Raw genomic sequence first — 25,053 nt, 5'->3', positions numbered from 1 at the left:
GCTGAACGTGTGCAATGCCTCAACGCCGCAGAGTGAGTGGAAAGAAAGTATCCCCTCAAAACGTTGAGTTTCCGGGGCTATTTGGCACTTAATGGTTCGGGCTCATGAAGATTGATCATACCAATTCTAGATTGGACTTCTAAGTACTCTCCCACCACCAATAACAAGACCCGCAAAACCCGAGAGGAAAAGAGAGTACACGTCCACATTCGTGCAGTCCAAATTAACCTACTTGGACATTGTTGGTTGCAACAACATCTATCTTGCTATTAAACCAACACAATCCACGCTCCAAAGAGTTGAGTTCCTGTCAGAGCAGCGAAGTGACAAACTGGTCAGTAGTGCAGTACAGTGTAATAGAACGCCCATGATCAAAATGAACGGGTTCTTGGCCAATAGGTCCATTAAAAAGGTCTTTTGAATGATAGCAACAACATTAAGATAAGGCAAGGGATTTTTAAAGTTCGATCATTTCAAAGAGCCAGGCCAATATCGTCGTATCCCGGTGCATTTCTAATATGCACCCAAATCCGATTGGTCCCACTCGTATAAATACTGTATGTGCGCGTATGTGTGTGTGTGTATGTGTGTGTGTGTGTGTGCGTGGGTAAGTTTACATGTAAACGATAATGCATTTTCGCACGCCACAATGCCCAATAACATTGATTAGGTGGACGGTCAGGTGGTCTTCCTCAACAAACAATAACTTACATCGTGTTGAAAAGGGGTTTCATGCATAATGCAAAAGTACCTGATAAACCTCAACCGAGTGGAAACAAGTAGCCTGAAGGAATCGGAACTCCATCCTTATATTCCCGTGATTCCCGTGAGTTGAGTAACCACATGAAGATACAAGTACTGAACCTAAGTTCTGGAGAGCGAGTGGGGGACGACAAAAGTCGTTCTGTGGGACGTCCTCAGCAATGCCTCATCTCGTGGGCTCTCAATGATCTTGAGCTCAATTACCTCATAAACACTCAGTAGTGTGTAGATGAGAAAACTCGTAGCCAACCCCTTCCTGATTGCCCAACCCGACAACTCTTTATTTTACGGGTCGAACCTAACGAACTTGGGATGGGATGCTTTGCCCGTCAAGCATGGTACAACAACATGCTACTTTCAGTACGACCTACCAACTTGTGGTTCAGTTAAGTACTTGTCAAGAACGGCCATAGAAGCAAATCTTGGGCCAATGATTAGAATCAAAATGACTTCTTTGTTAGTTTTTCATCTCGTTGGGAACACGCCGTGCTTGCCCTTCTCGGGAACGATCGGGAAGAGAAAAAAAACAACTTTTTTTCTTATTCTTTTCTGCTTTCTGTTTGAACTGGTTAGGCAGAATTTGGATAGCGTCTTGGTTCAATTGATGAATCCAGAGTTTAAGTCTCTTTATTACACTAACCTTTTTGCCGTCGAAATCTCTGGCGAGAGAGATCGATTCTTCTGATCCTTTTGATGCTGAGGGTTTCGAGCGGTGCTAGACGGTGCGTACACCACATATTTTAGTGTGTATGGGATATAAAAAGAGCATAAAACGAGCTGGTCTTGAAATTATAGTAATCATACTAAAACATCATTTCGCCCTGTCGTTTATCTCCATTTTGAAATGATATATTTGGATCTTGATCCAAGGAGATCCCTGCTTTGAAAATTGAGACCCTCTTCGCGGGAGGCTCATTAAGGACGAAGAAACGCCATGAAGTCGGACTTAAAGGAGACTTATCTAATCTTTCTAATGCTCTTTTAATTCCAACCATCCCTCAAGTCTACCAGATCCTCTCGGAAACATAAAAGTTGTCATTAAAACCTGCTAATTGCCACAATTTCTCGCACCCAATGTCGACGTCGTCAGATTGTCAGATTTTCCAAACGAGCTGAAAACAACATCAGTTTCTCAATTGCTCTCCTTCTGTTATGCCTGCTCCTGCATCTCGCAGTTGTCATTTTACATAATGGAGGTCAAAACGACATTACGACGATTAATTCTCGTCTCAATTGCATGTCTGAACAAAAGAGCGATGTCCCATCATGACAATGGCGATTTTTGGGTCAGCAGAATCCACGGCGATGTGGGCAACCTGCTGATTTACTCGGGTTGCTCTTTTTGGTCTTGCTGGAGGTAGGTACATATGTACAGTACAGGCACCCACCACGCACCACCATTGCTCGGGGAAAAAGATTGTCTCACAGCCCTGACTGTGAATGGTTACGACCTATTGTTCCGCTCATGATGCATGCCTATTGCCCAACCAAAGACAACGTTATGATTTTTATGGCTCCCCATTTAGACTCAGAAATGAGGTTTAATTCTCAAATGAGGACCAAATTGCCCAGTTTTTTCTCCTCCGTTCGTCTTGCCATTCTGAGAGCAAATTTCTTATTCACAATAAGAAGATGTCCCATAAAAAAGATAGAATCATCCTCCACATCTAGCTCTGTTCTTGGTCTGGTTGCTCTATCTTGCCAGTCCCTCGGTCGTGCATTCAGAACGAGCATGAACTGGAACCACTTTTGTGTTGCGTTTTAGAGTCTTTTGGCATGCATTCATCATCATCATCAGTTTCGTGCTGGAGCCATTCCACTCTTCCACCCATCATCCATCCTTAAGCCAAAGTTAACCCATCTTGGCAGCCTTTTTGGCATTGATTTGCCAATCGATGCCTCCGTTTTCCTTTTCAATTCAATGCCGCCCTGGCCACGAATCCACTCTTCAATATCAAGACGCGGCCTTGACCCTCTTGACCTTGCTCGAGGTGTAGATAAAAAAGCGCATGATGATCCTTGTTCTCACCATTTCCCGCTTAGCGGTAGAAAAGGAAGAAGCAGAAGAGCGGACGGAATCTCTTTCTCTCACATATACACATACACACACACACACACCAACACACACACATTGTGCACACCTTGGTGTCGGTGCACGCACCAAATCTCATTGTTTGAGTCGCACTTGTGAAATGTTCCGTACACCCACCTCAAACGAACGAAGAAATCATCTCAAAGTTAGCACTCAAGAAAGAGCTTCTCCGTGGCATATCTCACTTCCCGTGTCAAACATGGAAATAGATTGTTCAGGCGTCTCTGACAGGAATCTTGAAGCACAAACTTTACTCTGTCCAAAAGATGTGATTTAAAAACTGTGTAGAACTACGAGGTAGAGACGTAACTCGAAGTCTGAGGTGCAAAGAATCACTTGATCTATTCTCAGAGCTCGTTCTGCTCGTGTGTAGTGGGTAAATAATGTCTGTTCGTGAGCAAATAGACCAGTTTCCGTTCTGTCTGTGCTTGGTGTCGACAAACCTGAAGGTATTGAAAGCGAACGCTGCTCAATAGTTCGAGGAGGAAGTCGAAAGCAAAAGCCCAATCTCCGCTCCTCAAAAGTTAATCCAAGTGAAATCTGATCACAATCACCCTGAGAAGCAATGGGGAACCGATGCCTTCGACGCAAGTTAAGTTGGAGAAGTACAAAAATCTTCACGCCTCAACACGAAGCTGATATGATGGGTAGCAGTACAGTACAGTACAGTACAACAACAACAATAACAACAACTACTACTACTACTGAACCTAGATACTCTACTAGAGGTGGTGCCTAATATTAAGTGGGGATCGGGTGTAGCATCTTTCCCGGTACAGCAGAATCGTGCCTGGCATCTATCTTCCGCTTAGCTTGTCCTCTGCCAATGGTTCCTCCGATCTTTAGGGCAAGGGAACTACGTATGTACGTACGTATCCATCTGTACCGTGCCATATTGTCTTATCAAGTAATTTATCCATCCACGGTTCGCATCATCTTCTCACCATCTTAAGCTCTTGAGCAGACACTAACACTCTCTGACCAAACTCTGAAGGAGAGGAAAAATTAGCTAATGATTCATGTGATCTCACGAACATCTCCCATTGACCTTAGGCACCATTTCCACGCTGTGGTAGGGGAGGAACAATATAAAGGCTCAAGGTCAGCATGGCTGACCCGAACCCAAAGCTGTTATAATATTGTTGTTCCCCTATCGAACTTTTAGCCCTGATCGAATTAACACTCAATGTTCTGGACCCATCATCAAGGCATGATCCCACGTTCACACAGATCACAGCCACCCAAGGGCTGATCACAAATTGATGGGTATGCACGTGTCTGCATTTTTCATGCCGAGGTTTCATTGCATGACCCTAGGCCCACTAAAACCATAACAACATCAGTGAGTGTGTGTGCGTGTTGAGCACGCTCATACGAGGGAGGGCCTTCTTGTTCTTTTCATGGTTTTCTTTTTGAAATTTTCCCGAAGCTCTTTGATTCTTGACTTGGTTGGTTGGTTGGTCGGTCGTTCGTTCGGTCGCTCGGTTCAACGTCAAGTTAGTTACTCCAAAAAGGACCTACTTTCGGCTGTACCTTAAGAAGAACGCCCTCACCTCTTCCTACCTCACTGGCTTGGTTAACATTTGATGAGAAGGGCCAAGACAGAGAGTTGGGTATCCAGGCTCAGGACCACTACCTATACTTGATATACTCGTACATAGTGTATACAGTACACGCACACACACACACACTCTTTAGAAGGTGGATAGATAGAGTGAAGGGAGCGGATACGAACCTCTCTGTCTTTCAGTCAGAACGCGAGAAAATTGGGAATATGCGAGAAGGCCAAGTGGCCGATCAGTAGAAAATTTCGACCCTTGAGGTTCTTTCCTGCTCCTCGTAGTTGCGCCGCCACTCTACGTCGAGCTCACATGAGCTCGAGCACGCATCTGAATTGCTGTGTTTTTGGCCTGCTGGCCACTCACTGGTAAATGATGCACTCGGGCCCATTCGCGCATCCGCCAAAACTTTATCTCTCGTAGCTATTTTCTCCCGTTAAAAAAGAACTTCCTTGACTCATTTTGGACCATGCATCATGAGCGCAGCAAGTCAAGGATAGGAGAGGGCATGATTCCTCCGTCTTGGTTCGTGAGGTCGTATCGCCTAGGCAACAATGTCGACCTCCAGTTCCCCTAGTATCACTGCTACTACAACCAGCACCAGCACCACAAAGAAGCAAGCAACTTGAACAACGTACATACTCACAAACCCAGTAATAGCAGCAGCCAGAGCCCTTCTTCTTCTTCTTCCTTGATAGAGCTGGTTACAAAAATGTGATGCTTAATGCAGCCCATGTTTTAGCGACCTAGCGTACAGCTAGTGCTCGGGTATCCCCCTGCTCGAGCAGCTTTGTGTTTCGGGCACCCCTTCGCTTGGTTAGCTCCGCTCGATCTCTCGGAGTATTATTCCCCGTGTGGACGGTAAATTGTGAGTAGTCCAAAGAATGGATGAACGAGACCTGATTCAGCTGATTATCGTTCAACCAGATGGAATATTCAAGTTGAACCAGATCCTATCATCAATGCTGGTAGGACGAGAGAACCCCGTGAACGATTGTCTCCAGTCATCCCACTTCTAGCTTCAACAGCACTGGATTGTCCAAATCAAAACCCCCACCCAACAAACGAAAAGTGTTTCTGACTGACAAGTGATATCATGAACTCACGACACACAAGTGTTTGCTTGCATGTATTACTGAGTGAGTGCGTGAGTGCGTGGCTGCGTGCTTGCGTGTGTTTGTGTGCGTTCCTGTCTTCATCAGATTTGATATGTGTGGCGCAAAAACGACGGTCCTAATCAGTTTGATTCATCGCCAGATCCGGCCGTAGAGCTGGGATCTCCGTGATCACTGTGAGTGTTCGAAATTTACGACAATATCGTAAGTCAGGAGTGTCATCATCAGTGGTGGTATTAGCTGTATTAGGAGTGATAGTGGTGGTGGAGTCCGTGATGATAGAGAATTTTTTGGCTCGGGGGATGATCCACTGACTGACTGTACGAGTACCTTGATGTGGTATGCGCAAGTCTGGTAAAGATGATGAGGATCATGAGGAGGGAGGAGGAGAAGATGTAATTTTGTGTGCAATTGACATTCAGGCACCCGGTGTACTCGCTGCTTGGGTGTCGTCTGGTCGGAGATAATCGTGCAATTTTGGCCCTCATCATACATGATGTGCCCAATGAAGGAGCCCTGTTTGGGTGACGGAGCCGCAGGTGGCGCTTTGTGTAGACACAATATTATGTAGGGGTCCCCCATAAATCAGATTTTAATCATATCTACATAGCATTGCGACGGACTACGACGAGAACAGAGTGCATTGAACATGAGGCATGAGCGACCATCACGACGACATCAACTACTACAGCACAACGACACCGACGACCACTATGGCGGCATTGGCAACGACAAGGCGCCAACCAAGTCTTCGTTTGTTTGCGGCGACTACTTTGTACGCTTTCCTGGTGTTCTCTGTTTCGAAATGAACCCATTGTGAATGCTTTATGTCGGCCTGTCTGTCTGTGTGTCTGTGTGTCTGTTTGTCTGTCTTTCTATCTATCGATCTATCCACTCTATGTGTATATGTGTACCGTATGTGTGAGTTGACTCGAGGTTCGGTTCGAGTGATATTTTGTGGCGTGCCAACCAATCCGCCGAGCTCAAATGCTTTTGGGGAGTTGAAATGGAATCTTTCCAAATGTCAATCTGCTCCAGATCCAAGTCACGAGCATTTTTTTTAGCTTCGACCTGGAGCGCACTCACCCGCCAAACGAACGACTTGGAAGCTACGTTTGCAGTATACCAACTATGCACGATTGCACGGACCACAATGCTACAGTTCCCGTAGACAACGACGACGACGACGACGATTACTACCACTACTAAGAGTATGGGCACGTTGAAGACCTGTCAACCCTGAGAACATATTTCAGGATTGAACAATTTAAGGCCTCGAGGTGCCAAGAGTCATCGTGGCTAGCGACACTTTTGCCACTTTTGCCGAAGCCAAAGCAAAGAAAGAAATGCCGAGATTCTCATTAAAAGGAACCTGTGCGGATCTGTCATGGTTTTCCTTGTCATTGGGTCTAATTCAAATTTGAGTCAGCTCTAATGAAGCCCGACAAGGCGTTTGAATGAGAGCTGAGAACAGTTGGTTGGCTAACAACCCTAGAAACCCAAATGGTTCTCTTCCGATTGCAACAAGTGTGCCGCTCCTCAAAACTCTTCCATGGAGATGGAGATCGTCCACTATTCGGAGATGAATGGTATGTCGGTAATATCCAACCACCATGCCTTTCCTAGCCTTGTCTTGTTAAGCATTGGATAGTTTTTCTCACCCACTCGACCACGTGCAGTTAGATAAGTTGTAAGGTCCATGGTCTGATACTAAAACGTAAGCAACTCATCCTAACTTTGACTAAGACAGACAAAGAGGGAGTGATTTTGCTCGTAGAGAGACCCACTAAAAAGGCAATGAGCATATTTTTCGTTGAATTTTAAATTAGCAGTCGCTCGAAAAACAAGCAGAGCACCAGATAATGCCTTCGTGTCTGGATGTGTAAATTAGTGTGCATAGCATAAACCAACTTTGCTAAGCACCTCTGTATAGTGCTTCCCATTTTTCCCTGATGGATGAAAGGTGCACGCATGCAATCATCAGAACCTGATTAATTTGCACCTGAACGGTACGATGGTGATGGCGAATCGCCTTTCAGGTGCTGCTCACCAAAGAGTGTCCAAAGCAAGTGAAGTATCCGATCAAGTTTGTTCAAAAGGTGATGAAGTTTTCATTGAGATTCATCACGCTCTTCCCTGGCATATGTGCACATGCTTTGCTCTCGTCATTTCCCATCTTTTTTTTTTCCTTCGCGTAAATTCGTACCCCAAACAGATTGATCCGAAAGGTGAGAGAACGGAAATTAAAATCGATATCACGCAAGCAAAGTGGGACAATTAATATCTTCCACCAATAGACTCGACCTATAGAACATGCGCTCCCAACGCGGATCATGACAAAATGTCGTTACCCAACACGTAAAAATGTTCGACACGAAACGAGGTCAGGTAGTTGAGGTCAGTTCTAAACGTCAATATGATTCTCAATTGGGCCTGATTACACAAGGCATGACTCCTGGCACTTATTGCAAGGTACATGTGTTACCAATATTTGAATCACGCCTCCTTACCCTTCCCATCTCACCAGCTCTCAAGTGCTGAGTGCCTGAATGTCTGATTGTGTGTATTTGGCTTTCAAATTGATGCTGCCCGTGAAGCTCCTTGCTGTTAGTGGCCAATGACCATGCCCCATTTCAGAACTTGTCCTGGCCGTGTTCCCGGTGAGTCATTCAATTGGTCCCTTATCAAGTGCAGTCCCTGATTACCAGGAGTGCATACGACGTGCATGCATATCCTTCTCATGAACAACGAGGCTGGAGGGCTTGAACGTCCAGAGCACCAACTTACAGCAAGGTGCTCAGCCCCAAACTTGAACTGAAATACGAGGGGAAACTCATGATTGAAAAGACGCGTATCTTGAACTTGCACTTTATGACTGGTAAATTGCACATCTGAGTCTTCCAAGGACTCTTAAATCATAGAATTTTAAATTAGTAAGATTATTTCCTATTCATCCTTATAATACAAGGATGAATCACTGGAAAGAATTGTCTCTTTTTTTGTCACTCGATAGCAAAGCCTTTGTTGTTTGAGGTTCTTTCAAGCTGCAAGTGCATAACCAACATGCACGATGGCTCATTATGTCAATTGCATTTTTTGATATTTTCAATGTGTGTGCATTTGTCAAATGATTGGTTGTCCTTTGACATCTAAAGGGAGAAAAGTGTTCAGCTCTCATCCATCATTCATACTTGAGGGTCTCTATTAGTTGAGGGACAAAGCCTCTCACTTTGCACGAGTGATATGTCGGAGGGAGATCTTTGTTGGCAATGACAATTAACCACCACATCTTGAACGCGTTCACTTAAGCAAGAAATGACAGGATTGACAAGCATGGATGGACTCGGATTCCTCTCACTGGATTCACTGGATAACTGATGAACTGTCTCCATTGGGCATCCTTATTCTGCTACATTTTGGACTGGGCAAAATCAGTGTCCTTAACGACATGAAAACGAGTTCTCTTCAATCTTGGAGATGTCAACGCCGTCTTATTCTTTGAAACTCGAGGTCTTTCAAAAAGAGCTAGCTCAATCTTCCGAGTAAAGGAAAAGTACCCAAGGCGATAATTGTCATGTATTTTATTGACGACAGAACGAAGTTTATCCATAGCCCTAAGGTAAAGGAAAAAGGATGTCTTGAAGACTTTTCTGAACTAGTTCAACCAACTTATTGAACTTTTTTGCCCCAGGAAATACCTAAACACTCCCCTTTCTAGTATATTCGGGGGGAAAACCTGATCTAAATTGGAAACCGTGCAAGTGGATGTTCCTTAAAAAAAAACCACGAGGTGGGGAAGAGGGGGGGGGGGCGTTGACCTGGGTTCTTTATTTCGCTTAACAAGCCCTTCAATATTTTCCCAATCTCGCCGCGATTGAGCGTAGGTCAAAATATACTCTCTTCTTCTCGGCATAACGCGTGTGTGTGTGTGTGTCTGTTCAGACAGAGATTGTGCTTCGAAAGTGCCCCCTTGGTGCACGATCGACAAGTCTGAGTGATGAAAGACAGGTCCACGTGGTCAAACTCGAAGGTACACTCTTAGACAGGGTGCGATACCTCGAGACGAGATTGGAAAAATTAAGTCAGCACATGGCAATTCGGACGGCAATTCGAAAGTTGGACGGTTTTTCGCTCCGCTGTAGAATCTGAGGCATATGTGGTCTCTGTCGATAGTATTGCCCTTGGGCGTTTTGTCAAGTCGTTTGAAGCACTCGGTTTGTTGAGTGAGGAGAGTGCGAAATGGTGAAAATGTCTTACTTGAATTTCATTTTCCTTGTCCAGTTTGAGCAATTTAAGCTCCCCTGGGGTTCGGCCCCCCTATAGCGGACGTCCATGGCCCTGTCTAAGATCCGAGTTTTTGCAACATCAATCTCTGGACGGGCCCATAGAGCCTTCATTGGCTAGCTCATGCGAGCCCTCAGTTATTCTCTCTATCTGTTACGTTCAGAGTCACGGAAAACAATCTGAAATGGCATCTCTATCTTTTTAACAACCAGTTAGGAGGCAATCCTGAAGAGGTCTCCTCTTCAGTGGGTTTCATGCATCACCAAACATTGGTTCATGTCCAATGTTGGGCGGGTCATTATTTGGTCATATCTTGTCCACTAATTTTTTGACATTGAATGTCCGATTTCGCTGGATCATTCAGGTTGAAAATTTGAACGCAAAGCGCTTGTCGGGGAAGGCATCATCCCCATTGTTTAAGTCTTGGAATCCAATCCAACTCCTACTCCTTTAGGATCATGCAATCCAGGTCTCGAGTAGAGGTCTACATCGAGAGTGTCTTCTCTCCTCAAATTCGGTTACGAATCGATGACAGGTAGAATGTGTTTCAAACTTTTGCCTATTGAAAAGTGGACTGACCAGGTCGGTGCTACTACGAGCAAGCATTTTGTTTTAACCTCACTTCATGCAGGTTTAACTCTTCAAGCTTTACCAAGTATCAAACTCTACTTTTGGAAAGGATGAGCGCTGACGTTAGCATTTGGTCAAGGAGGCTCATTTAGACCAAATGTTCATGCCAACGTGTTCTTTACCTTATCAAGACAAGACACGAGGATCGTTGAAGGGTTTGAAGAAAAAGAACGAAATCACTCCCCCTTCCATATGAAACTTGACCCAAAAAAACCTGTGGGTGATTTACAGATGATGAGTTCGTCCGAGGAAACCGAGTCGTCCATCAGGGAAATAGGGTAAAAGAATGCGGCTGTGCGGAGTGAGGCAGAGATGGAAAATCTCCATTGATAGAAATCAGAAATGGGTTTGCTTGGTTTGCTTGTCGAATCAATATTTGAGCTTGTGGGTGGCATTCCACGGCTTGATTGCATTGTATTGCGTTTTCAAAGGACAGCTACAGTTTACAATTAAAAAAAATGAAGCGATCTCTAATCATACGTATTAAAAGAATTCGGCCAAGGTTAGAAAATGGTACACGAGGAAGAAATCTACTAATGGTTACATTGGCCCGAAGTTTGTATGAATGGTTCGAATACCAATTCTAGCCGACTACATAGGTCTGTCATTTTCTTTTGTGGTCTTTGCCTATTTTCCTCTTGGATTATCATCATTCTTTGCTTTTTGTACTTAATGAGTTTTCTCTCTTGTTTCTTTTCAGACTAAATCTGACAGCCATCATCAATCATCATCACCATCATCCAGGCCTAGCTCCACCACAGGTCCTGCCCAAGTTTCAGTCCCAACTGCTCCGTCGCCGTCGTCGTCTTCGTTGTCGCCTCCTCCTCCTCCTTCTTCATCACCATCATCGTTATCCTCAGTCTCTGTTGTGGCCAGAGCCAAGTCTGCACTCAAAACCACCTCGGACGCATTACCCGTGGCGGCCAAAATCGAGGGGAAAATAGGTGCGGGCACGGCTACCTCCAAGAGCATCCGATCCCACTCGTTGAATATTGAAAAGAACCCCTTGGGTAAGTCCGCTTCGCAAAAACCGACAACTTCATCCATCTCCGAGTCATCTTGCGCAAGTGGCTGTGGATCTGGCGGCACCAAATTGAAATCATCGACATCTTTCGCGTCATCGTCAGGCAGCAAAAAGTCTACGTCTTCTGTGACAGTTAAGCCTCATCCAAACAAGGTGAACAGGAACTCCACCAGTGGCAGTGGACCCATACTTACTAACATCAACAGTCACAGCAGCCCCGTTGGTCCCACTTTTATGGCGACTGCAGGTGTCCCTGTGGTCACGACCCCTAGCCTAAACGAGAAACGAGTAACTTCCGACTCTGGGAACACATCTGTTTCACAACAACAACAACAACAACATCCGAAACTTCAACCACAACAACAACCGCCATTGAGTGCGAAAAATGCCCTCCCGTCGTCAATCCCAACCAGTACATCTAAGAAGAAGAAATCTGCATCGGGAGCTCCATCAGCCACAACGTCCTCTGTCAAGACAACCGGACCCATTGGTGGTAACAATGGGCCAGGAGGACCAACGTCCTCGAGCTTGGAGAAAAAGAAAGTGAACAACTCACTTCAGAAACAGAGTTCAAAGCCTGATCAAGTGAGTGGAAATAGTGGGGAAAGAACAAAAAAGCCAGACCTAGTTAAGGGGGTTGTGGTGGGGGAAAAGGGCAAGCCCATCACCAACACCACCGCCACTGCAACCAGCCACCCGACGAAGGCGTCCTCCCCAAATAAGTCCAGCTCCAAAGCCCCGTCCCAATTGAGGCTCGTCTTGGAGTTGGGTGGCGACCAAGATGAGAAGTCGAAATCCATTGATAACGTTAGTACCATCGTGAATGTGTCATCTTGTTCATCCTTGTCACCATCGTCCTCGGTGACTGGATCAATTTCCGCTAGTGAAGAGACTTCCTTGGAAGTGGGATCGGCAGCTATCTCGGGCGCCAAGCCGTCGGCCCGTGTGGTTTCTGGCATTCCCAAAAATCGTGAACCAGTGGGGGGCCTTGCCGAACGAGACGACGACATTGGGGGTGAGTCACCCAACGTGTCGGAAGACGAACACGACCAGGATCGCGAAGATGAGAGAAGAGATCGACTTGAACGCATGGACCAATCTTTCATCGTACCCAGCCAAGCTTCCGAGAGGGCTCTCTCCAGTCTGGGCAAGGTCAATAAAAGGTCAGAGTCGGACGGCATTGTTTTGGCCGAAAGGCCCAAGCCCGATAAAACGGTTCGGCGATGCGAGAGTATTGACGATGCCGGGGCCAGCGCCTCGGCCGCAACGGCTGCGGCAGCTTTAGAAGCCCCCATATTCCCACAGAACATTAAAACTGTCTCGTCGGCCACCATAGTCAAAGGACCCGAGGATGCCACCGTGAGCCTGGGCCAAACTGCCCATTTGAATGCTCACTACTTCGGCAACCCTGAGCCTCGAGTCACTTGGTTAAAGAATGGGTCACGAATCTACGCTGACGATGATCGTATCCTCATTAAGACTTACTCGGGCGAATCCACCTTGATTGTACGTGACTTAAGAGCAGATGATTCTGGAAAATACGAGGTTTTGATTGAAAACGAGGTTGGAAACGATGCTGCGGTAGCTTCTGTTGGCGTAGAAGGGCCTCCGGAGCCGCCAGCGGGCAGGCCATTTCTCTCGGATGTGGACTTTGCCAATTCGAGTCTGACTCTGGCGTGGTACGGCTGCACATTTGATGGAGGCTCAATCGTCACCGGTTACCTGGTCGAGAAGTCACATTGGCTCATTGGGCAACGTCCTGAAGCGCCCGAATGGATCATGCTCACGTCCAATTGCAACTCCACCTCATTCCGAGTCAAGGGCCTCGACCAGGACAAGGAGTACATCTTCAGGGTTCGAGCCCAAAACGTCTATGGCCAGAGCTCACCTGGTCGAGCATCAGAGCCATTCAGCTTTATTCAGCCTCCATCAGGGGGTGAGAGACCCAGTCCAGGATCTGGGACCAATGCCTCAAACAATGAAGAGACTGAAGACTTGGACAACGATCCGTTTGACGCTCCTTTTCAGCATAGAATTGTGACCTTAGAGACCGGCTCGATATTCAAGACCAAGTATGAAATCTATGAGGAGCTTGGTCGGGGTCGGTTTGGTGTGGTGTTCAAAGTGAAGGACAAGGATACCAATGAGTACTTCGCCGCCAAGTTTGTTCGTTGTAGAAAGCAAGAAGAGAAGCAGAAAGTGCGAGATGAGATCGACATCATGAATGGTCTCGAGCATCCTCGTCTGCTCCAATTGGCTGCGGCCTATGAAAACCCTAAGGAGATCATTATGGCCATGGAGTACATCGGAGGAGGCGAACTCTTTGAAAAAGTCGTTGCAGACGATTTCACCCTCACGGAGCGTGATTGTATGCTTTTTATGAGGCAGATTTGTGCTGCCATTGGCTACATGCATGCCAAGGACATTGTTCACTTAGACTTGAAGCCCGAGAATATTCTGTGCAAGTCTAAAAAGTCCCATCAGATCAAGATTATCGATTTTGGACTCACGCGCAAGATCAAGCCCGACGAAGACGTTCGCATCCTCTTTGGCACACCAGAGTTCGTGAGTCCAGAAGTGATTAATTATGAGCCTGTGACAGCCACCAGTGACATGTGGAGTGTGGGCGTGGTTTGCTATGTCCTCTTATCAGGACTATCACCTTTCATGGGCGACTCGGACGTGGAAACCTTCACCAATATCACCAGCATTGCTTATGATTTTGACGATGAGGCCTTTGATCCGATTAGCGATGACGCTAAAGACTTCATCAGAAAGCTCCTGATCAAGAACCAACGAAAGCGAATGTCAGCTGAGGATTGCCTCAACCACAAATGGCTGGCCTTGGCCGAGCACACGTCCAAGCAAAACTTCAAAGAAATCAATACCGACAAACTGAAGTCATTCTTGATGCGGAGAAGATGGCAGAAGGCCGCCCATGCTATCCGAGCTTTGGGCCGCTTTACGTCCTTGGGCTTCCGACATGACTCCAAGGACTCGGCCAGTTCGATTATCAGCACACAGAGTGCTGCCTTTTAATTGTTTGTTAGCGTAATAATCTGTAACATGATCATACTATGCCAATCGGTGGTTCCACCTGCTAAATGTAGACAACTTGGATTCTCCATTGGGCTTGTTGTACTACAGACCAACAGGGGCCAAGAAAGTGGCATCTTAGTAGAAGGCAGTGTGCCCGTCGACAATATCCTGCTGACACTACTGCCTCTTCTAATAATGCTGTTGCTTCCATTCCTTCTGCTAACGCGGCAATCACGTGTTCTTCTTTTTCTATCATCAATATACTTACTACCAATACTTTTACAACAATTTCTATCCCCCAATCTTCTTCAGTTACATACCTATAATTTATATATGAGTTATTTCTTTGTTAAACTTGAGAACATAATATACCATGCGTGTTTATTACTGATCTGTTCATTTCATTTCTGACGAGCCCGGGTATTCAATATCAGGTTGCCGCCATGAAATCATAACTCGACTCTGATTAGACGGTACACGGATCCCTCTATTTAGCTCTGAAGTCGCTTTGAGCTCGTTCACGTTTGCAAATAGCCCACTAATGCATTTGTATGTCATCGTGGCGCTCGAGAGGTCATGACATTAGATTTTAATGCATGCACCGACGACATGTACCAGGATGCGGAGACCCATTCGAAACGAAGAAATAAAACCACTTTGTTAGTGCAATGGGACCCCTCAAGCCCAGGTCGTACCATCTGCAACCTCGAGGAAAAGTTGGATCCGCACATTTGCCAATTTCTCTTCGATTTTCGCCTGAATGAGCGATGTCGCTTCCTTTCGTCGTACGAGTTCTGTTTTCGATCAGATTTTGGCAAGTTTCTGTGTCTACTCGGTGCAATGGGTAATCAGACTCCCTCCTTGACCCTTCAAACTGGTACGTGTTTCACCCTCGATCGAGAATCCACCGCCGCTGCCATACTTCTTTCCACTGTCCGTACAGTATGTAAAGTCTAGTATATCCATCCATCCATCCATCCACCCATCCATCCATCCATCCATCCATCCATCCATCCACTCGATCCACTCTCATAGAACCTATGACTTTTGTACGTATGTAGCACCTTCATCCAGTATCCAATGCTGGCTCAAAGACCTGGAAGACGCTATCACCCAACCATGGAGTGTTGTAGTACTCCAAGGATCTCTTGATACACGACAAAAGAACAAGGTTGGAGGTTTTAGAAATTTGTAATGACTAGTTGAGCCGAACCCTCGGCCATCGCGTATAGAAACCGGTCATAAGAATCCCAAAAGCGGACTTGATACACTCATTGGGAGTCAGCAAGACGAAAAACGAGAAGACTTACAGAATGTGTACAGCAAAAGATGTAGAATGCAGTTCAAGCTTCGTCCAACCAAACGAGGTTTACAGAACCACCCGCTTTAATGGGGCAAACCAGAACCAGAAATACATGATCAGAACTACCTCATAGTAGAGACCTCAATGAAACAGGCACGAAATTTGATCGAATTCTTTACATATTTTTGAAATCATACAATTGACGTGAGCAAAATAATTGTCCATCTTCAATTGATACAACCTAAAACTTTGATTACGTTTATCATTTAACTCGAGAAGTTGTGCTTAGTCCATAACCAACCCCATATATAGATTCGACGATTCAAACATCATTCATATCTCGTCTTCAAGAGTACTGCAAACCACTTTAAGACTCTCTTCGTGATTGCGTTTGTACAGTAGAAGTGTTCCATTCAGCTGAAGCAGTGAGAGAATGGCCCACTCAGGCCTCTTCTCTAAGTTTGGTTCTCTCTCACTCGCTCGGCAGGCAATGGACACAAATAATGGCAGGACCAGCACCAATATTCCTGGAGAAAAGATAACTCGTGTGTCAAATCTTGAGAAATATTGAATGCCAAGCAACTTGGCCTCAGCTACGCGTGCTACTCGTGCTACTCGTGTGCGTAAGGTAGATAGATCCAGGAATGGGTCTGTGGTGGGTATGTGCAATTGTGCATGTTCTAAAGGGAGACCGCCGGGCTCAAATGAAATCGATTTCTCGCTCGAACGGCCTCATTGCAATGTTTTCAATCCGAGTTTTGTTTTGATACTTCCAGATCGGCTGAGTGGGTTGATTTGGTTGTGTTTTTGTTATGCATCTTTTATGCTTTAGAGCCGGATTTTGCTCCTTGATTTTTTTTGATTTGAATATCTCAATTTGAGCTATCAATTTATCACAGGAGACAAATGAACTGAATGTTCCCGGGACCTCTTCAATTCTTGTGACAAGCATATACTTATGAGTTCGGAGGGTCTGACGGATGGAACGCCCCATGTCAGGAAACGCTATGAGCAATGACCTCCCAGAATTCAGTGTTGAGCCGGAGAATGCGTATTCAGCAAGAGTTGACAAAATAATGAGGGCTCTTTCAGATTTACAGCCGTGGAGTGGGTCAGTGCAGTATTTGTTTTCAGTTTAGCATAGGGTGCAATCAAAACTACTAAAATATGTGGCTGCCCAACAGAGCAGATTTATTCGCTCGCCATTCAAGCTTGCAACTCCGGGTATAATGGGGTTTGGAGTTAGTCTCGGGTATATGAAAAGCACCAATAAGGCGGCTTGTTGACTGTCCATCCAGACCGCTTGTTGAGATTAATATAGTATTTATTTCCCTTTGCCCAAACAAGATGATTGGGGAAAAGGCCTGAATGGTCACAGTTCAGTTCACCCCATTCAAACCACTGAAGATTTATGAATCATAATTATCTAGGCCTGGGAATGATACTCAATTTGCAGATGTTGTTGTTGTTGCTGTTGTTGTTTCTTTGAAATGCCCATTTTCATTTGAATGCGAAAGTGGCATGACCAAGGCTCATCATTCGTCGTCTCAATCCTTTCTCTCAGTTTTCGCCAACCAAAGATGCCAAAACGAACATTCCAATACCCTGCCTACAATCCTGTCTTCTCAGATTGGATCGTGGGGTCGTGATCTGAGCGAGCTTTGCTTTCGGATGTGCCTTTGATGCAGTTCTCACTCGTCAAACCAGTCGGTCCAGGTTGAAAGTTCCTTTCTCACCCCATAAACCTGACAACGTTCATGGGTTTTCAATTGCATGTGAAGAAGAGATGAAAAGAGAGGAAAAATTGCAAAATTGCCTCATTTGAACTAGTTGTTCACACTTGCAATGTCCTACCATTACTTGTTTGGCACCAGGCTCAAGAAGATTGCATGAGGGTGTGGATGAACATGAGGCCCAAGTTCACCTCCGGCCAAAGTTTATCTTGAAACATTCACAACAACTTTCGATAAGGATCATGCATGAAGTCAAGCTGAAAGTCTTTTGCATTTTAAATTGATTTTGAAAACCCATCATCTCTCACAGACGACAAGAGATTGGCAACATGCGAGGAGAACATCAACCGTGCTTGCAGGTACCTACGTACGTACGTACCTCCCATATTCTGTCAGGTGTCTACCGATCATCAATTTCAGTTAATTTACTATTTACTTCCACGCTCGGTTGGTTGGATGGTTGTTGGCTGGTTGGCAGATTGTGTGAATGCGTCGCCCATCGGGCATCTTAAGATCTTCCAGGGAATTCAAGTAGGCGTATCATTGTTTCCGATGACATTGTTGAAACCCAAGTAACTTATGGACAACTTCATCCTGGGTTAGCGGCTCACTCACAAGTACTCTGTAGGTGTCTGGATGTGCGAAATTGCAATCCAGAATGGATATGGTGCGTTCAAAACTCCAGGTGTATGAGTCATAACTGATTTGTATGTAGGATGCCTCTGACTTGATTCGGCTATTGTCTCTGTTGATTTGTTTGCCACTCGGGATAGCTTGAAATATGACCATGGAGCCGACCAAGCACCCCAACCACTGCCCCCAAAGATGATCAAACCCATGGTTTTATGATGGGCCGTGTCCGTGCACAGTGTACACACACTCTGGATTCACTCGGTAGGTATTCTTAGCGACTGTTGACAATCAAGCTCATTTAGATGACAAATCTCGATAAGACAAATGGTAGATTCGTATACATTCAGATCTGCGCCTCTCGCCCTCGCTTCCTTATCAGTGCATTGAGCAGTTTCGTTTCTCTTTTTCTGAATAACATGATTGATTGAACTGCAAATCGGAGCTGGCTTTGAAACAAGGTCTACGTATTTATTGTATGCGTTCATGTGCAATAGAATACATCTAATGGAAGGAGGCGTGGTGTAGTTGTAACCGCGATTTCTGGGTGAAGGAGAAGTCCTAAGTTTGATTCTCCCCGTTGACCTTTCTGATATGGAACTTTTTAGACGTTTATCCACAACCAAACTACAAATGGAGAAACAGTCTAATACGGACATGACATTGCTTATTGGAAATGCATTTAATGATGATGGGATGGCAGTCTTTCTTAACTGAGCGAAAGTCACTCTGGCCCTCCGACACTAGCAACTCTAAATACAAATAAAATAATTGTGAAACGTTGAGATGATCGTTTTGATTTTGCCAACAAAAAATGACATTTTGGCATTCCAGCCAAAAATGTTAGTACCGTTAAATAATTCAATACTGAAAAGAAGTCTTGTCGTCAATGATGGAAAGCTATGAAAGATTTATGGGTTAATGAGGGCCAAAAGCTGGTTTACAAGCTTGAGTGCCTTTTCTTGGATAACGAGAAGAAGATCGCTAATCTGCACGTTGTTTTACTTTTGACATAAGTTTCAACTGGCTTTTCGTGATTTCGTTGACATTGTCGGATTTCCGGCTAACTTGTCAAAGTTTGTCTTGTTCGTTCCTTTGACTTTCGTTCACTCTTTACTGCTACTGAATTCCTAGTATATGTTGAACAAAAAAGTCTTGGCAGCAAGTTTTCTGTTTTTATGACTTCTTGCTTCCCATCCTTTCTCTTTTACTTTGTTTGGTCCATGAACTGTTTTTGCGGGTATTTTAGCCCCATAAACATATTTACTGAAGGTCACAATGTCGAAGCCAAAGTTTCTACTTCAAACCAAGCGCCTTGGATGTGCTAGGAAAGAAATCAACGTATTTTGGAGCCATTTCTAAGTGAGATCGAACCATCTGCATTTACTTCTTACCAAAATACCGAACAAGTTGTCGGCCTCTCTTCTACAATCTGTTAATGACGGTTTACAGTGAGGATATCCCATGGTTTTGAGAATGGTACGTGCATTCATGCGATCGCAGCAAGGATTGGGCTTCCTCTTTTTCACCAATTTATAACCAGCTTTCAAGATTCCCCTGTTTGACTCATAAACAAGGCTGAAATGACGCAATTTCAATAAAAATGACTCAATCTCGTAAGCAAGAACCGTCTCATTTCGTAACTTCTGATCTGAGGAACCATTCGTAGGTTTGCTATCCATTTAATGGACTGACCCCTGGTGAGGAAAGCCTTGTGAACAGGGATTTGCCTTGCAATAACGAGCCGACTTCTGGGTTGAGCATCCAAGGTCCACTCACTTGCCAGTAATTACAGTGGCTTTAAACTTTATCCATTCTCTCTTCCTGGAAAGGTCTATCCATCTTAACTGTATTCTTTGGGCTCAATACTGGTTGCCAATCTATTAGGAGATTATCACTTTGGAACGGGTTCGGCCTTCCTGCCCGCCAGGGTGACTGCCCATGTTGCCATGCATCTGCGTACAGTAATTCCAAGTTCATTAGTGAATCTGCAGAATTCATCTGACCTAAAGATTTTGCAACAAATTTACGTTACAGCCTCGAGAGTTCTTTTACGTGTCATCAATTGAACCATGGTGATTATGCATTTCTCATAACCACATCCAATTGCTTGATTTTGCAGCCAATCTTGGTCACAGACTTGGTGGTTCCTCCCTTAGAATGATTAGCCAGTAACCATGATAGGTTAAGAGTGGATATTAAATGTTCTGCTAACTCAGGGAATTCTAGAAAATGGACTCTGAGCGGGTTTCCCGATAAATCAGTGCCAGAGCAACGATGATTCCCATTTCATGATATTTTCACAAAACAAGAACTTAATATCGTTACTATCAAAGGTAATTGATTTCAAACCTTTTGATTTCAAAAAACATTATTTTTTAAGTTATGTCGTTAAAAGTTCATTTAAGTGACTGGGTCCATCGTGAAATGACGACCCTGCATCTAGCATCCTCTTATACTCGTGGTTTTCCTTCATTATTCTCGAAAACCAGTTAACAAGTGTACTGTACTTAATCTATTCGATTCCTATCTATGTGCAGGGTGAGATTTGGCTCATTGATATTAGCGAATCAAATGCAATTAGCCAACGGCCTTGTCAGGAGTGTTTTATCACATATGAGCACCATGAAGAATCCTGAGAATGACTAACCCTTATCATGAGCAGTCATTCTTTATCATTAGCTGGGCACGAATATTCAATATCAATATCGTCATTGAACACACCATGCCATCAAATTCCTGTATTGGTCACCCTTTAAAGAGTGATTCAACTTGTTTAAGAGCCCAATTTTCGTCTGTTCGTGATTTCATTGTTCAGAAAGCGTGTCTATGCTTCGATGTTCCAAAAACCTCAGTTCTTGCACTTGCGGAGAAAATTAATATGTGTAATTAGGTTTTTATCTACTTGTGGACCTCCCCTGGAGTCCAACTTTGAGATATACTTTTCCGCATGAATCAAACTCTGGCTTCAAATCACACCTGATCTTTTGCTATGCTTGAGCCTTGGAAAACAAATGGTCTTTTTTTTTCTTTGTAAGGGAATTCCAGTCGTCATTCCTGCGTACGTCGACACGCCAACCATCATGGCTTTACTTGCTTCCAGGCCTGGTTCGATATTTTTTGTGTCTGCATGGCCTGCGGTGATCAAATACGACTAAATCGATGGCCAAATCATGATTAGACATGGGCTCAAATGACGGTCTAGGGTTTCAGTAATGGCAAAAATTGGCTGGCCGTAGTTCCTTTTGTCGAGTTTCGCTTTTCTTAATCTGAATCAATCATGGACGCCACCTTGTTTTCATGAGGTCAGCTGATTCGTATTCTTTATTCCGAAATGCGCGGCTATAACAATCGATTAATCGTCAAAGGAGAGAAAAGAGCACAACCAGTGTAGCAGGAAACGTTTTTCCATTTTGATATCGCTTGCGGTTAAAATACTCATTTGTTCCGGGCCTCTTTTTCCAAGGAGCTTCATTTTCCATAATGGTTTCTTTGAGTGAGAGTTATCTGACCCAGTGAGCATGCAAGATCGACGTTATCAGTTTAAAATTACCAAGTCATTTTCGCTTAATAATCGATATTATCAGCTTTTGGCGCTTCCACGAGTATGTCGAAGAGTGAAAGAGTGGCAAATTCCAGCCACACCCAAACATGCACGACCAACTAAAAAATTGTCCCGCCTTCTCTCACAATCAACCTTTCACCATTTACCCAATAACAAAGGGGGCATCAGCCACTCACCACCCTGGATACATCAAGGGCTTGTGTTGTGTCATATTGGGCAATCATTTCTTTGCACATATTGCAGGCTCTAACAACTAGGCCGATAGGTCGGACCGCCTACCTAAGAAAATACAAAAAAATACCACTGTGTATTGTGCATTGTAGTAGGTATGCGGTGAAAGCGCGGGCGGTCTCGAGATTTCGCCCCGAATTGGTGTGGGTTGTTCACGCGAACGTGATAATTGCATTTCGTGATGTAACCGATTTGACAGCACTAATGAGTTGTTCACAAGACCCTCCAAATTGCCAATGGACTTCATCCTCCAGTGCATTTCAAGCGACCTCATGTTGGCCAGATCACACTGAGGGCACGTTAGGAATATGGGGATCCAATTTTCGTCGGTCAAAATTCAATGCCTGCTAAGCTGAGACTTTGTTTTATAAATGAATACCATGTTTTCATAAGCTCTTCGCTCCAGTGCATTAGTGACTGTCTTAAAACTTATCTCCAAGCATCTGAGCCGACGTGTTCTCACAATATTTCCGTTGCAAGCCTTTTGAGCTGGATCCTTAAAATTGCTGAATCCCCATCTTGACGTTCTCCGACTGGATGACACGACCAGAAAAGAACATTATGGCTTGGAACGGTATGTATATTACTTGCCAGCCGTATGGATTGTCTCTATGGAGTTCATTGGCTTTGGTTCATCATGATGGACTTTAGCGATAAGAAACCCTTCATTCTTTCCGCCAGGCTCCTCTTGTATTTTCACACGAAAGTAATTCAACAACCAAAGATCTCGACTTTCCTGCACTCCATTCATTACCTTTAGTCAGTTTGAGAGTCCAGAATAGTGGTGTCAAACCGAAATGCTTGAATTCATTCCGTCTCACAAGGAGTTTTATTTTGACGTCTACCCTCGGGGAGTATAAATATTGCGTCGAGGTATAAGGTGTTCGAGCAGCCCTTTGGCCTCTTCCTTTCAGTTTTCACACGTTAAAAATAGTCGCGTGGGCGCAATGTTTCATCCACTCTGAAATTCTTGGGGGAAGTTCGGCTTAGGTTTACAACCCAACGGCGTTTCAAACGTGTCTGCTTGAGGTCGGGTTGATTGTTTTGTACAATGGGGAATTTAACAGTGGTGCATTACTCAAGATCACTGTCTCTCTCGTGTCTTCTCTACCTGTTTTGAAGGAACTCTGGATTATTACTGTTTGAACTCACGAAGGTTATCGGTAAATCGTGGTGAGGGAATTCAGAAATGCATAAAAACAAATGATTTCATCACGAGAGGCAACCAGTAAGCCACAACACATTCAAGGTTTACATCTCACGGCTAAACAAAGAGGGCTTTCAAAAAATTTGGTTTTTCAATTTGAGAAGATGACTTTTGAGTACGTACACTAATGAGAGTCCTGTCGTTTTCCTCAAAGGTCCCGTTCGATGTCCAGTTTTAGAGTCCAATGGCGTAATGGCTCATTATTCTAGGGCTGTGTTTCTTGATTGCATACCTGGCCTTTAATTGCACCCTATAAAGCCACGGGAGAAGGAGGGCTTCAGCTAATCTAGCAGAATGCCACTACTGTAGAACAATAAAATTGTTTCGAAAAAAGAGCAATTATCTATGGCTTACTTTTGGGGGGGACGCCTATGACTTATTTTGTCAATCAGCGACGTTACAGGCTTCTTCAAGATTCCACAATCCAAGAAGCTTGCTTTCCGATCCCTTCAACATCAAAATTTTCTTTTGGCGCGTGCATTGAAATTAGAGTTTGTGCCTGTTCCAACTAGTTCCAACATACGTGACTTCAAAACAGGGCTTGTCACTTATTGCGAAAATAACCTCATCGGGCATTTACAAACCATTCATCCAAGTGGAATTTGATACCACAAATACAAACCTCTTTCGTATGTGTGTATTTCAATGTTTGTTGACAAACCAACATTTATTTGGTCTATTTACGGAGTTCGCGATTTCACTGGAGGAGAATATGATGGTTCATTTCTATCCTCCATCCGTTCATGCATGCTACTTTTAATTAATTCCATCTATCAAGGTGAAATATTTATCTCTTTTAACCCTGTTATTGGATGATTGATTTACTTAGCAATTCACGATCATGTAAGACCTTTTTTGCTCTCTTGAAGTTGTCAAAGCCTTGGTTCAATTTGGGCTTGTGCTTGGAAGTTCCTAGCATCCATCGATATTGTGTTTTTAACCTTTCCAACTTCACATCGTCACTCATCATTTTCATTCACCTGAATGATCCACTTGAATCCTTTGGTTAAGCTCAAAATAAACTTGGGCACCTAAAAATGTCATTGGTTGTACAAAAAATTGAGAGCAGAAAGGAATTTTTGGAGCTAGTAGGTGAAACAGAACCTGCTCCTCCCTAATTTTGAAAGTCTAAGGCGGGTGAATCTACCTGCCTGTAACAGGGTGTTCCCAAAATTCAATTACTTTTTCGTAAAGTTGATTTCATAGGTTCTAAATTTTCTGTGATACTATTCCAGTATATTAGCCGGCGTCAAATACATTCACGGTAACGTCGAATATGGTGCATTTAATACAACCAAAAACGAGGCCTTATGAGAATTCATCAGTTTTGTGTAGAAGTAAGACTTTCGATGAGTATGAAAACACGAAACTTGAAGCTAGTCTCAAACCATTTGACGTAAATGTTCATCTGATTCGGGAGATCTATGTCTCTGACTATTAAATTGGTGCCCAAGACTATGACCACGAGGTGAGAACAAAGCTTGTACTTTGGGCTTGACATTTGTCTTGTGCCCTGCTACCTTCGTCGTATGCCTAAGAGCAAATGCCTTTTGTGAATGACTAGGTCCACGACATGCTACAATTAAATATGTGTAACGTCGACTAATGTCTAGGATTAGTAACAGAAATATGCGCAAATTTAATTACGGTTCTCAATCCAATGTGCACCTTGCTGTGTCATATGATGTATGATGGCGTTTCTACGCACTTTTAGGAGGAAAAGTCGCATCAAGCCAAAGGTCGTCAAAAAACGACCTTGACAGTTGGTTTCGTTCAAAATAGTCCACAAATCACGTGGTAGTCTTTCTTGATCATAATTCGTCTGCCGTGTCTTGTTAAAACATGTGTTTGAAACGCCATTGGAAAATGACCTGTAAAA

General features: G+C 44.2%; 1 protein-coding gene across 1 annotated transcript in view; it reads left to right on the top strand.

Annotated features, from left to right (window-relative positions):
* LOC131887508 (myosin light chain kinase, smooth muscle-like) overlaps positions 1 to 14,894 on the top strand; it is a 32,670-nt gene extending 17,776 nt beyond the window's left edge. Inside the window, exon 3 of the mRNA XM_059236145.1 lies at positions 11,143 to 14,894. Within this exon, the coding sequence (XP_059092128.1) occupies positions 11,143 to 14,505 (3,363 nt within the window). The 3' untranslated portion in view covers positions 14,506 to 14,894. The remainder of the gene's footprint in view (positions 1 to 11,142) is intronic.
* The last annotated feature ends 10,159 nt before the right edge of the window (positions 14,895 to 25,053 follow it).

This window comes from Tigriopus californicus, chromosome 1 (genome assembly GCF_007210705.1).
Source record: "Tigriopus californicus strain San Diego chromosome 1, Tcal_SD_v2.1, whole genome shotgun sequence".
NCBI lineage: Eukaryota > Metazoa > Arthropoda > Copepoda > Harpacticoida > Harpacticidae > Tigriopus > Tigriopus californicus.
This window is presented reverse-complemented; position numbering and strand designations above follow the sequence as displayed.